Source organism: Cyclopterus lumpus, chromosome 5 (genome assembly GCF_009769545.1).
Source record: "Cyclopterus lumpus isolate fCycLum1 chromosome 5, fCycLum1.pri, whole genome shotgun sequence".
Lineage (NCBI taxonomy): Eukaryota > Metazoa > Chordata > Actinopteri > Perciformes > Cyclopteridae > Cyclopterus > Cyclopterus lumpus.
Genome location: NC_046970.1, coordinates 6,394,434 through 6,409,236, shown reverse-complemented (window position 1 = coordinate 6,409,236; position 14,803 = coordinate 6,394,434). Strand labels below are relative to the sequence as shown.

Sequence of the window (14,803 nt, the reverse complement as noted above, 5' to 3'; positions counted from 1 at the left end):
TGCAACATTCCCATGTATGCACACAACAAAATAGGTGTTTATTTGCTTGTCGGACCAAAAGTATTGTGATCGCCTGAACACACTGAGAAGTCCATTGTGTTATGAGAGGCATTTCATTTTCTTCCCAGACAAAAGAGATGACATCATTGGTCACACCTAATGTGTGCTCTAAACATCCGCTGGGCCGTAAAGGCAGCATCCAGGAATTCTCCGCCCTGCTCCGGGCTCCAGGCCTCCCCTCGCCCTCCCAGCCTCCTCAGGCTATACACTGAGAACCGGGACTGGGTGGAACCGGCCACCTTCAGCACAACAACAACACAAACAGCCGCAGTTACGGGTTCGCTGGCTCGACTGGCCCGAGACAAAAGAATGCGTGAGCCCGGGCCCTGCCTGCGACCTCTGGGCTGCAGCCACCGCAATTCGTCTGCTCCACCCTGCGCCGCCAATTTACAAAAAGATTCCTTCCACAGAAACCCAACCAAGTGCCAAGTTAACATGCCTCACAAACGACTTTCCCAGACGAGTTACAACGTGCACCGACTTGACCCGTCGGCACCTAAGACATGTCATTTCATCTCGTCCACTAACCCTTCACCTCTTTCACTCATACTCTCTTCCCTCTGGAGGCTTTTCTTTACCTCCATCCTCCTTCTAATCCTTTCCCTCACTCATTCAGCCCGCTTCTCTTTCCTCTCTGAGCCCAGGCTTGTGACACGGCGGCAGCTTCTCTCTGTCGCCGAAAGTGAGTGATGGCTTTCATCTTCAATGTTGTCCAGATTTCTCTTTCCTTAAAAGCCCATAAAAAACACATGACCCACTGAAGCCGTCAACTTCAAGGAAGCGAATGGCTTTATAACCCTAATAGTCTAAAAGTATCAACCACCAACACTTTTATAGTTATCGCTCAACGGCAATTCAGTTCCGAGGGCCGGGAGAATGCAAGATTTAAAAAAAGAGATACATAAATCCATATCTTCATGTTATATTCATTTTGCATCGGCTTGAAAAAGCCAAAATCATCTATGCTGCTCCTGCGGATGTGTAGCTCCAGCATAATTCATAACATGAGACAGCACGGATTGCACATGGAACAATAGAGTGGGCTTCTCTATTTCACGGTATGTGTTTGTGCAGCACCACCACGCCTCCTTCTCCGCCACCTCCTCCTCCCTGCATTCTACAGGGTGTCTGGCCTTCACTTTGCTGTCAGTCCCCTCCCAATACACAGGAAGCCAGCATCCAGTGACCCACACCAAACATCCTGTAAGGAAGTGGAAAACAAGTCCTGAGAGGGGAGCAGAGGAGCGGAGAGGGAGGGTGTCTCTGGATGGGTGTGGTGCCAAGTGGAGGTCTCACAGCCTTGGCCTCGTGTCCCCTCCTCCGAACCTCACCTACCTTCCAGACCGGCCTCCACCCAACATTCCTCCATATTTCTCACAGGCCACGCCAAGTGTGTGTTTGCTTTAACGTTATGGCAGGTGTTTTCTACCGGCTTGGTTATTACAAACTCATGGTGTGCATCTGAAAATTGTTCAATCCCACAGAACTTCATCTCGAACTCCCGCGTAGACTCAGCGAAGAGATGTAACAAGCGAATGCAGAAAATACTGTCATATACAGTGAATGATTTTCAACATTCTACAAGAAACAGTTTTTTTCTGTAATATGCTTATTTACTTTCTTGCAGAAAGTTAGATTAATTGTTACTCTCATATTACATTTATTGAAGCAATTAATATTATTTTTATTATTATTTAAGCGTCTTTGAGTGTCTAGAAAAGCGCTATATAAATTTGAAGTATTATTATTATTATATATCTCGATTGAATTTGAAGCTAGAGTCAGATGGTGATTAGCTTAAAGACTGGAAACAGGGAAAGCTTTGGGCATGGCTCTGCTCAATAATTAATAGATTAGATCTCGTTTGAATAAATAGGAAGAAAAAAAAAAAACATGAGGTTGCCAGAAAACTACAGACTGCACTGCGCTTGGCCAAGAAAAAGCCAGGCCCATAACCCACTCAAAAACACACACATAAATGAAATGAGCTGTGATGATTGAACATTAGAAGTGCTGGTAGGCATATTTTGTTCATCTTTGGACAGAGCCAGGAAAGCTTTTACCCAGTCTTTATGGGAGTGTTATGGGTAGTCTAAAGAGAGCTAATAAACCTATTTCCAAAAAGTCTTGAACTATTACTTTAAAACTGCGGGTGGGAACAAAAGGGGAAAACATAATCTTAAAGTCTAGCTAATACAATCCAATAAAGTGTCTGACAGAATGATATGGGAGGAATATTACCAGAAACAGGTGTCGCGGCTGCCTGCTTTTCCTCGAGACCTTCATGAGTGTGCCTTCTTTGACGAACATCTGCCAAAAAGCACAAAGAAAAAGCACAAAGAAAAAGCATGAGAAAAGCATGTTTGTCTGTCACTGTTAATAATTTGTACACCCTTGTGGATTTCGTCCAAATATTGTTTCTTGCTAACGGAGCAACGTCCTGCTGCCTTCTGCGAGTGAGACAGTAACACTGGCCACATGGTGCTCACCCTTCCGGCCTTCAGGAGGTCCCTCTTGCCCTTCAAGCTGTATTCGATGTGGACCAGACGCAGCAAGTTCTCCTGAGGAGGGAGCAGAGAGAGCACAGAGATGGAGGGAGATTATCAAGTGATGGACGGAAGAGGAGACAAAGAAAGAAACTGTCCCTGTTTGTCTGTGAATGAAAGGGAGGAGGCGGAAAGGGATGTGATACTGAAAACTGAATGGGGGGGGGGGGGGGGGGGGGGGGGGGGGACAGAGATAGAGGGAGCCTGTGTTTCCACTGTCTGTCAGCCGGTGCGTGTGCATAGTAGAAAAAAAAAGGAGAAAAAAAGTGTGATAAACAGACCATGAAAGCCAACGGGAGGCACAGGGGATCTTGACAGTGAGAGGCGAGAAAAACAGTGGCGGGGGGTTGGGGGTGAGGTGGTGGGGGTGGGGGGGGGTTGTAAATGATCTCAATGAACAGCTCATGTACGAGGGGGAGCGTAAGTCATGTCCACCCTCACACTGCTCCCTTTGTAACGATACACCTGGGACTTTCTGATGACATCATCTTTCCTCACCCCCTTTTGCGTTAATCAACAAGCTGCTGAGGCCGCCGCCAAAGAGGAATAGAGCGCTCCTTTTTTTCCACCGTGCCATTTAGAAGAGGGATTCATACACATAGCAGCTCAGCTGTCTAACTTCTTCACGCTTGATCCCCGTCCGAAAATTGCTCTTTCATTGCCGAGGCGAACATAAAGAGATGTCTCCGCAACGGCACACTGGGCTGGGAATATATCAGACTCAACGGGAGCTGAATGTTCTAAACACACGGAGCGTATCCAGAGTAAACTCACCCCCTGCTTCAGATTGTCATTGGCCTGGTCCGCCACCTCGGACACGATCACCAAGGCAGCTGCAACACAAACAGAGAAAGAAAGACGGAGATTTATGCGCAGCCCAATTCAATTAAGACACACTCAGTGACTGTGACTCAACAAATAGGGCCTGATACATGTAGAGCAGCTGCGTATGCGTGTGTGTCGGTATGCCTTTGATTGCTGAGAAAACATCATCCTTATGGTTCTGGTTATTATAGCTAGATATATTCTGCAGGGTTTACCTTGCGTGTCATCGTATTCTTTCGAATCAGGAGAGAGGTTGTTCAGGTAATCTAGAGAGGACAAGGGAAACATATTCAAGACATGAACATATAATTTAAATGCAATATCACAATTCTGTGTAAGTGTCTGCAAAAGTACACGCCTATGTTCATACAGCTTGCATCTCTTAAAGCCTTGGATTGAGAACTCCATTGTTTTGGCCCGAAGCCAAATGTAATGGAGTAATGTAGGCTGGTCCCAAAGCATTAGGAGCCATGTAAACATGTAAAAAAACATTTGTCACCAAAGTAGCCGTGTTTCTCTGCTCCATCGTGATGGAGGGCAACATATCTGTAGATATTATCATTGCAGGGAGACTGTGTCTTCCAAGGACAAGGCTCACATGTCCCAGGAACGGGTGGACCGAAGAACCAGGTCCCAGCTCCATTGTGCTTTTTGAAATGAATTTTTCATTAACGATTCCCTAATCTTTCACAAATTTTAGAGCCTTTTTATGATACCGTGATAGCGTTTACATTTTATTTTATGAGCAGTAGTATAGGGGAAAAATAAAAGAACAGTACTTCTATTTGTCATGTATTGTTGTATTTTAATATACATTACGATGAGAAGTATTTTTTATTGGGTATATTATATTGAGTCAAATATAGCCGACGTTAGTGATGGTGTTACTCACTGTTAAGTTAGTGTTCTAGGGTTAAAATAATAAGAGCCAGTGCCGTGTGTTTAGATAAACTGATCTTTTTTTTTAAATTTACATTTATTTGCACAATTCAAACAATAAAATCACAACAGAGATAAATGAATATCACAGTGCAGGAAGAGACAAAAAGCCAACTGGGCTTATTTGAAGCCTCCACCTATATAATATTTAAAATTTTACAAAATTATAAACAGAAAATGATCTTGTTCTAGTTAAAAGCCGACCAACAGAGTTCTGAATAAATAATATAGCTCACTGTATTGAGTTTTAACAGTTATTATTATCCCCATAATTGCTACTACTGGCCTCAATGTCCGTTATTGAGCAAAAGATGACACAGGCTTGCTTTAAAGATTACAAATGCGCGTGCGTGTGCTTGTGTGTTACCTGTGAGGAGCATTCGATATTGAAGCACTCTCACAATAACCTGCAGCAGCTGGTGTTTCAGTGGGACTTCAGCTTCCTCTGGGCTTCTCTTCTGCACACACACAAAGAAAGGGAGGCAAATGTACGCATATCACCACTTCACATGGGGTTCAAAAAATGTCTGACATACTGTAAAGACCCAGATTCTATGCCTGAACATGACACATTATAGCCTATATTAAAAGGTGGTCATTTATTTATTCTTTTATCTGAATACACAACTGACATTCTGCGGAATAAAATGATGTTGAAATGAAAAAAAAAATCGCGTTCATTGGGATTTCCAATCGAAGGACTTCGGTGCGTCTCTGACGTGCACCCAGAAAAGCACAGCTCTGTGTAGGTAACCTCCATAATACGCTGCTGCAAGTCAAGGTCACAAGTGACCATGGGGACGCTATCAGACCGGACGACCTTCACGCATCTCTCCAGCACACAGAAGAAACCTGAACAACTCCCATTCTTCTTCTCAGAGTAGTCATTTGCAGGTGAAAGGGGACAAAAATGTGCACAATCAAAGAGAGCCTTAGAAAATCAATCAGGATCTAATTGTCTCTGACAGGTATTTATGCCCTGAGCGGTGGAGGAGCAACAGGGGACGAGGCACACATACACACACACACACACACACACACACACACACACACACACACACACACACACACTAATCCAATGAAGTCCTCGCCTTCATTAGAGAGGCACAGATAGCCCCATGCGGGAAACGGCATCTTCATCTTATTTACACTGCACACACACACAAGAGCCCACGCAGACACATTCACAAACACATACAATATATTATTGATGATGCGCCCCTCCAGACACACAGACAGACACACACACACACGCACACACACACACACACACAGACCTCGGGCTGCCGATGAGATAACACTGACAATGAGATTTGGCCTGTAAAGGGGAGGGATGGGGGGCCGAGTTAAACACTCCACTCTTTGTCTTCATAATCACAATCTGGAGTGCAGGAGTCAAAGAAGAAACTGAGAGCTGATGCTTCTTTTAATGAGCAGGCCCTCGTGAATACTAGCTTCATTTTGATTTTTTTATCTTTTTCTCCTTTGTCTTCGGTCCTCAGCAATAACCTCTGATTTCAGTTTCTCTCACCCCCCGCCCCCTTCCTCCTCGCTCCTGATCACTGCATGATGCATCGAGTACAATAATAACCAACTCTCCATTATTAAACCCACTTGGCTCCAGCACTTCCGCCCTCCTCAAGTGTCGCTTGTAAATTGTCATCCAATTGACACTTGTTCAGAGGAAGTGGCTTTCCAGAGATGGTAATTAGCGTGTGGTTTGTTTGGGCGAGCGAGCCAAATGGAGGAGGAGAGAAGATGCCTCGTGCTGGGAGATAAACACACACACACACACACATACACACACGGACCAATAAACACATATTTCAAACTCTGTCACATACACACATACACAACTGATCTAATTGGGGAGTTGTAAAGGAGGCTGCTTCTCTAATTAGCTTCTGTCTGCCTCATTGCCCAGCTGCCTTTACAACAAATTCACTCCATTGCTCTCTCCCTCTATCGCTCTCCGTGCTGCAAGGCCTCCTCCTCTCCTCGTGGCTTCCTCCGGCTTCTCGCACAAGAGGAAACACACAGGCTTTGGTGACGGTGACCACGGTGACCACGGCATGAATATAAATCCAAAATGATCTGCTCTGGAAAGAGATTTCCTAAGCAGATCATTTAAAAAAAATTAAAAATACAATTGCTTCACAGGATCCCCAGAATATGTGTATACACATGCCCCTGCAAAACAATCAGACCCCAGTACAACGGGGAGCAAACACTCTCACACGAACACAAACACACACATCGCACTCGGTTGGCCAATGTTTGTCAAAGGTGCGGAAACCAAGCAACTGGCCGTGGAGAGGAGGCTCGCTCTGATCTGATCATCCTCTGTGGCTACTTCATCACTGTCGTCACCACAATGAAGTTACGACCACTTGTACTTCTGGAGGGTGGAGAGCTACGGGTTTAAGTCTTAAGTCAAAGGAAGAGAATGACATGTGAGCTATGAAGTTAATTTTTTTAATTCACCAAAAATAGTTGCAATAAGGTCATTAAAACAGCCAAATCAGTACTTCCACTCCTATGAAGTATAATGACTTGTGAAGCCTGTCCCTCTCAGTAGTCAATATCGGGCATCCCATGACCCCTATGATCCTCCTTGCTCCTTCTAGCTCATTACAGTGGGGTCACACACCTTGCAATTCCCGAGGCAGTGCTCTGATTCAACGCAGGCATCACACACACACACACACACACACACACACACACACACACACACACACACACACACACACACACACACACACACACATAATGTACTGGTGTGGGGAATTTAGGCCTCAAATTATCCACTTATATGCAATATGGGAAACGTGAATACAATCTGCCGTGTGGTGAATCTGCCAGCGGACTGACAAAAGGTTATTGAATATGCCTCTGGGTGTTCCTTTTAGAGGTGTGAGATGAATCACAGTCTTTACGTGGACCCAAGTGAGGAGTAGGGGCAAAACAGACCAACCTTTCTGCAGAGGAAAAAGTCAACTAGTGTCCTTAAACAAGAGGATATCCTTTCATGCATGTATCCTTCTTTGGAAACCAACCCTTTTACGACAGCTCCGGATAGCAATTAGTGGTTTATGGTGTGAGAAAAAGATGTAATATCAACTTCATGAGGCTAAAGTGAAGAGGCACATTATTGGCTTTGATCGAGGTTATCAAGGGCAACATTATTAGCTGACATTGTTCAGGTGTGTGTAAAATACTAAAAGTCTCCATCTCTCACCTCCACTGCCTCCTATTTACATTAGCTCCATTCAAGTCTGGCAGAGCCAAAGTTTCACTGGGAAGGGGCAGCTGTCTCTGAATATTCATGAGCGGAGACAGTTGGTGCCTTGTCCGCTCGCTTTTCTTATCAAACTAGAAACGCCTGGAACCATTGTGTCTCGATGAAGCGTGGAACTGCTAATGTGTGCATTTGGGGAGAAAGGTGCCGAGTTGAGCAGGTAGCTTTGTAAAACCTTAAGTTTAATAAAAAACAGAAGCCTGGATAAGACTCTCATTTAGTCTTGCCTCGCCTTTCTAGGCTGCATTACTCAAGGGGGCCTACACAGTGGTTTTAAACTCTGTCAATAGGGAATCAATTCTATAGAGCGAGACCCAGCTGCATGGAAATGAGAAATCTATTGATGTATCTCTGTGGTCTTATCTATTGGCTCTCTTAATATCCTGTCTTTTAGTTAAAAATAGTAAATTGCATTGTTACCAGCGTGGACTATACCTATTCCTGTTAGACGAAAGGATGAATTGTTGCTCAGGTCGACCAGGCTTTAGAATGAGCTGTTTAAAAAAAAAGAAAAGATTGTGATCCCTACACCTAAATCCCACTTCGCTGCTCTCCAGGGAGTAAAAAGGATGAAGAGATCAACGCTGCACAAAAGACGAATATTCGGTGTTGAGCGGGTGTAAAATATGCGAGCGTGACAGTGGAAAGGTCAATCCCGTGGAGGGGAGCAGGATTCAGGGGGTTTTGGAAAGGCCATTATATCCCCGTGGAAGCTGGGTGACACAATCTAAGTTGCGAGTTGCTGAGTGAGTTTCCAGGGAAATACCAGGTTCAATCTCTGCTCCCTGGAAACAAGCACAAGGCTTAACTTTCCCTCCACAAACAGAGAAACTAAAGCCGCGATTTGAATATGTGACTGTCAAAATACGTCTTCCAGTTACCCTACAAAGGGGGGGGGGGGGGGGGGGGGGAGATCTTTTTGGTGTCAAGCAGTGCTCCGAATCCACGTTCAGTATGCGAAATGTCCGCTCAGGTTCTCGTCTGACTGTTCAGTGTTTTACCTCAAACGTCTTGACGACATTGGCGAAGGCCGGGTTTTCCCTGCAGCTCTCCTCCAGTAAGAACATGCTGCGATCATACTGTGAGATAAAGGTGTCAAACACCCCAAAGTCCGCCCGACGCGACAGGATCACGTCAACTACCCTTTGGCTCTCCTCCCTTCACAAAGAAAAGGAAAATCAGAGATTTAGAACATTGTCTTTAGTCATTCATGTAAAATACAAAGTCTGCAATGTGCCATTTTCTTCCCCTCAACCAGCCAAATTCTCCCTAAATTACTGATTTCCTGCATTTTCCATAATGATCCTGGACAACCTTGAACATAAATTTTGTTTTCAGTTGTAAATTGTTTCAGAAAAACGCTATCAACTGTGTCTGCACTCTAATATGGTCTCTTATGGATAATCATCTGTCCCTATGAATGTTTGAAAGTTATTGCTGAGAGTTTCCAAATACTAAAGCATTACCATTTATGTTTTAGTTTAAAGAAATTGAATAGGGAAAATATGCTTATTTGATTTCTTGTTTTGAGATACCTCTCATATCTGTCCATTTATTATAAAATCATCTTAGCTTTTACGATGCACAACCGTGAAGTGCTGGTAGGACATATATAGGCTAGAGACAAGCTACGTGTTTCCTCCTGCTTCCAGTATTTATGCTAAGTTAAACTAGCTGGCTGTCTTATGTTTAGAGCACAGACATAAGAGTGGTAAAGAATGATTAATTAAGAATGCAAATAAAGGGTTATTTCCCAAAATAAAATCAGCAAGAATGTGAAAAGCACACGGCCGATGCTTTAAGAGCTTTTCAATGACTTGCTCCAAAGTCAAATACAAAGCTTTCTAAGCTTTTTAAATTATGATATCATCTTGCTGTGTTTTTAAAAGCAGGGTAATTATTGTGGAGAATGAATGATGGATATAGCTCACGTCTCTCTTTCCTCTGTACACTGCATCAGTCGGAGTTTCAAGGGTATTGTGGCTACATAAATCTACCACTATGAAGACTGAGCTGAGACACCAGCCAAACCAAGGGTAATGTCCATGGCGTTTCTTACCACTGACTAATGCGTTCCTCCAGCTCAGTAAGGATGCTGCTGTGTAGGGTGTAGACCTGGGGGAGCACGCTCAATATCTCTCCTAACCTCTGCTCCTCCAGCACAGGCTCCCCTTCCTCACCCACCGCCGCCTCTGTCACCGCGGACCTAAAGTCCTGCACAGGGGAGGGAAACAAGAATTTAATAACACAAAAATGTGGGGTAGAAAGAGAGATAAACGGAGGAAATGGTCGTTAGAATGAAAGGAGGGAGGAAGGTAGAGCAGGAGACATGAAAGGCATTGAGGAATGAGGAATGAAAAGGGGAGAAAAATGGAAGGAAGGAAGGAAGGTCAGATCCTCCTAAACATCCTTCCTGCCACCCTCCCTTCAAATCACCTCAGTACCTCCTCGCCACTTTGGGCTCTGTCCAGGCATTCAGGAAAGGCGGCACTGGTTGCACAAGAGTTACACACCAGGTGTTGTTGCATAAAGACCTTGGTACTCAATGACACAACGCAGGTTTTGTAGTCCCCACTTTTCACTGTCGACACCAGCTGAAAAAGTCACTCATATACAATGAATTCAGGTCCAAAGAAGCCCATTCAGAACACATGAAACATAAGCAATAGGCATTAATAGCTGCAGAGGACTAATATGAGGAGTTATGGCACATGGGAGAGAAAAACCAAGGGAGAGGTTATTTATCTATAAGCAAATGAAGGCAAGAAATGGATAAAAGTAGGTGACTCGTGTGTCAACATGCTTTAAAAAAATCTGTATATATATATACATAGCTTCTGTGTGTCTGTAAGGAATAAGTGACTGGAGCCCATCTATTCCAGTTCCGAGTAAAGCACAGACATAAAACAAATAGAGTTGTCCCAGTCGGCCGCGAGATGATGTGGTGACACTCGTCCCTTCACAACATGCCGTTCATCATGCACAATCAATGGCGTATGAGTTAACATTCATCACATCTGCCGGGGAGAAGAACAGTAACGGCTCCGGTTGGCTCTGTCTCCCAGGTTACACACACACACACACGCACACACACACACACACACACACACACACACACACACACACACACACACACACGAATGAGAGAAGCTTTGCTCTCACTTTCTCCGGCCCACTCTCCACCTTATCCCTATTTCCCTCATGTAAGGCAGGTCAAGAAGCAACGCTAAGCAGTCGGTGGACCATCCAGTCATGCTCGGCCATAACTCGGCACACAGAATCAGTTCAGAGGTCACGGGCTACAAACGAGGAAAAAAATAATAAGTCCGAGCCGCATATGTTGAAGCTGTTACAGGGAAAGTCCTTAAAAAGAGGAGCACGGCCTCCCTTCCTATGTGGAGACAGGGTCTGGAAATTCTTTGTATTCTTGTTATTCCTTATCAAACAATGGAACAATAGCCTCTCACTTAACGCTGCTCCTGTGCCCCCCTCCCCCTCCAGTGTTTGTGCACGTTGTGCCGCTACAGTGTTTAAAAGCAGCTGAATTGATCCGTTTCATGCTAATTATGACATCAGTCTGCATCTAACAGTGACTAATATGTTGACACATCTCGGTTTTGAAGTTTGAAGAATAATAAGACCCCAACACCGCACCAATACATTATGCAACAGCCCGATGAAAAAGCCTTTCAATGTCACCTTTGAAAGGCAGCAAAAAAAGATTACATTAGGTGTAATGGTAACACAGAAGAAGAGAGGCCAAGGTTACTCAGTGTCGTTTTAAAGTGAGAACTTATGAAAACAGATGATTTAATATGAAAAATGGATTCATTGGTTCAGGCTACAGCATCAAAACGTCACGTCAGCGGAACTGATCCCCATATTGACTTGCAGAGTATATTTCTGTCCGTGTTTTGGCATGCAGCAGCTAATTAGTATAGTTGAGCATCTGATGAGATTGCAGATTTATGATTATGAGAGCCGTCCATTGTATAATATTTGCATTACTTGCTGTTTAATGGCATCACATTACGCATAACACTAGGCAGCTGCTTTTGTATCCACATCAGGCTTTCATAAATCATGGAGAGGGGCACACACAAGACGTTCAGGTTATGACCTTGTTCAAGGTTATAAGGTTCAGGCTGACTGATGGGCTTCTGTGGGTTTAATGAGTCGACCTGTCAGAATTGTACTGGCAACCATCACCTTAATCGCAACTCTTTTCACTGCCATCCTTCAAAAGCTGCTGCCGATCTGACCTCTCCTGTACAACTTTCCTTTCTGATTCTAATTTGTGTGGTATTTTTGGTAAATATCTTTCTTAGTTCCAAAGTCTCTGGCGATTTTGATCGTTTCTTTGACAGGCGGTGAGCGAGAAACGGTGGGAAAAGATGACAGACGTCAGTGCATTGAGGACCTTGGGAGGCTTACCTTTAAACCTTTGGGCTACACATAATACATTGAATTTAATTTATATCGTAGAACACAACTTTAACATCTCTTGAGCTTGTGTTAACCACCGACCTTATTTAAGTCATCGAAACAAAAACACATTCGTTAAACCAAATGACTTTTGATTCACGGAGTTTTTCGGTCTCATTCCTGCAGCCTCATACCGTGAACCCAATACAGCCACGATGAAAGACCTCAACGGCCTTTTTTATGACCTTTAGGTGGCAGTTGGCCAGCTGAGTTGAGTACACATATCCGTTGAGTACGGACTCAAGGACAGCATCAACAACAGCGCCTGGTGCACGCACGCTGCGTCATCTTACAACTGACCACTCCAGAGTGCAACATGTCAACTTTGTCAAGACCAGGAAGTAGATCTTGCTGCAACAACACTGATAAACCTGGGTAGAGCCTTACAACAGGGAGGGGGGGGGGATAGAAGACGGAGACAGGGACTAGGGAGCAGACACACAGGATATATGATGTTATCAGTCGGGTTTCATGAAGGCGACATTTAAAGCCAATGTGACACACTTCTTTGGTGTCGGCGAAGCTTTTCTCACCTGTTGAAGGTACTTGAGGGTGCTGACGTGTCTGAAAACACAAAGAGTGAAACACACCATTTAATCACGCCGTGACAAACTAATTCACAAATTTCTACACAAACACGGTAATCTTTCCACAAGACTCATTAAATCATCTAAATCATGCATGATGAGAAAACGCCATCAGACGAATGGCTAAGTGCGCGGCAGGGCTGGTGTGCTTTAATAAGTTACGCCAGACACTCGTGTAATTGGCTGTCAGTTACTCTGCGCACACGATGAATTAGCTGGAGGACCAGGGGAGATACTGTTGGAAGGAGCAGGAGAGTTGGATTTCAGGGCCACGAAAAGACAAAACATCCGATGTGTGTGTGCGGTGACAGACGTGCAGGGGAAGCGTGCTAATGGGGAAATCCACGAGGGGGGGAGGGATACTCACAGTCTCTCGGAGTCGACGAGCTCTTTGGCGACGTAGAACGCTCGGGACCGGCCATCAATCTGGTGGACAGCGAGGGAGAACAGCGGGAGATGAATGAACACAGCTAATGTTTAAAGGCTCTCTGGGGCCACTTATGCCTCTCAAACATTAATAGGAACAGCTACGCAGCAGCCAAAAAATAGCAAATTCACTTTTTTTTAAATCTTCTGTCAAAATAAGACTGATTATTCCATTAAAGTACTGCACGGCCATGACGGCTTTCTCAAATACGCGACTTTTAAATGCAGATGCATTATGTATGAGAGGCTATGTGTGTGGCGACAGCAATGCTGCCCATTGATTGAGAGGCTAATCACAGGGTCTCAAAACATCCGAGCCAACGCATAACATTGAAGCCATTTAGGGGTTTACCGGCAAAGGCCCCTCCTGTGCTTTGTCAGTGTTATTTTTTCCTATGTGGGACATTTCACAAACGCTGCATCAAAAGCACGCTGATCCTCATTTCCTCAGAATGAAAACAAAGCCCCGTTCCGTTAAACGAAACCGTTCCTGAGGCCAACTCCAATCTCTCTGGTCCTCTTTTCCTCTCTATTATTTGAAGAAGAATAAAACAGGGAAATGCGTGTTACATGATGGGAGCTGTGGCCTGATATTTTTATGGTAGCAGGAGGGATGGAGACCATCTCTGAGCTACTGTAAAATGGCTGCCGTTTACTGTACGAAAGTCAACCAGCTTTGATCTCTCTGGACCTGCAAGTCCCACGTAACGCTCCACCAGAGCAATGTATGCTGGTGAATATGAGCCATAGCTTTCGCAATCATCTTCCCATAGAAATGTGCACAGTAATTATCATCAGGTTCTGTTGCTCACCTGTTATGGTGTAATTTCTATTCAATGTATTCAGTAACGACGGTCCAATCCAGGGCCCATTAACTGGACTTGCAGCAGCATCTTTTGAACACGTTGAATTGTTGTGCCAGTCGGGAGCTCAAAGGATTGATTTCCCCACTTCTACCCTGCTTTCATTCGTCCTCTGAGCGCCATATCATACCTGTCTGTCATAACTCGGCTCAGCCACGCCCTCTTCCTCCTCTGACGTACGCCCGTGGTCCTCGTCCGCTGAAACCCCGCCAGAGTTCATTGGGAAAGGCTCCGTGTAGGCACTGCCAACGGAAGAAAACGCAACATGAACAGCAAAACAGGACGAAGTAAACACGAATACTAAATACGATGACACCATTTACACTACAGCACGTGTTGCTTAAACCACAGAGAAAGACACTGAATGTGTTCGATTGGGGACGAGGAGGAGACATTGATGACACTAATTCCAGATAGCAAGTTTACGTCTTTGCAGCGGTGTAGTTTCAAAACACTGAGCAATAAGTCCTGTGTACTATAAATATACACTTTTCCTGTGTGTGTCTCTGAACAGTTCCACTCCTCATATGGCGTCCTCCAGTGGCCCAATTTAATCTCTTTCATCATTAGTTCTTCTCACAGATGGAACCGTTGTGTTCGCACACTGGTAATCCTTTTGTGTGCTGCTGTACCTGAGGGGGGCACGCTGTAGGTCATTTCACATGTAATCCCCTTAAATGCTACCTTTAGTAATTATTAATGTCTTCTGGCCCATTAAGTAGCATTCGGTAGGTTTGACCAAACTCACAATGCCACAATGATAACAGGTATTCT

At 44.5% G+C, this 14,803-nt stretch overlaps 1 protein-coding gene across 1 annotated transcript in view; it reads right to left on the bottom strand.

Annotated features, from left to right (window-relative positions):
• fgd5a (FYVE, RhoGEF and PH domain containing 5a) overlaps positions 1 to 14,803 on the bottom strand; it is a 30,627-nt gene that overhangs the window by 5,540 nt on the left and 10,284 nt on the right. Inside the window, exons 3-12 of the mRNA XM_034531791.1 lie at positions 14,160 to 14,271; positions 13,108 to 13,166; positions 12,687 to 12,717; positions 9,728 to 9,882; positions 8,670 to 8,826; positions 4,738 to 4,828; positions 3,647 to 3,697; positions 3,381 to 3,439; positions 2,550 to 2,621; positions 2,302 to 2,370 (exon numbers count right to left, since the gene is read on the bottom strand). Of these exons, the coding sequence (XP_034387682.1) occupies positions 2,302 to 2,370; positions 2,550 to 2,621; positions 3,381 to 3,439; positions 3,647 to 3,697; positions 4,738 to 4,828; positions 8,670 to 8,826; positions 9,728 to 9,882; positions 12,687 to 12,717; positions 13,108 to 13,166; positions 14,160 to 14,271 (856 nt within the window). The remainder of the gene's footprint in view (positions 1 to 2,301; positions 2,371 to 2,549; positions 2,622 to 3,380; positions 3,440 to 3,646; positions 3,698 to 4,737; positions 4,829 to 8,669; positions 8,827 to 9,727; positions 9,883 to 12,686; positions 12,718 to 13,107; positions 13,167 to 14,159; positions 14,272 to 14,803) is intronic.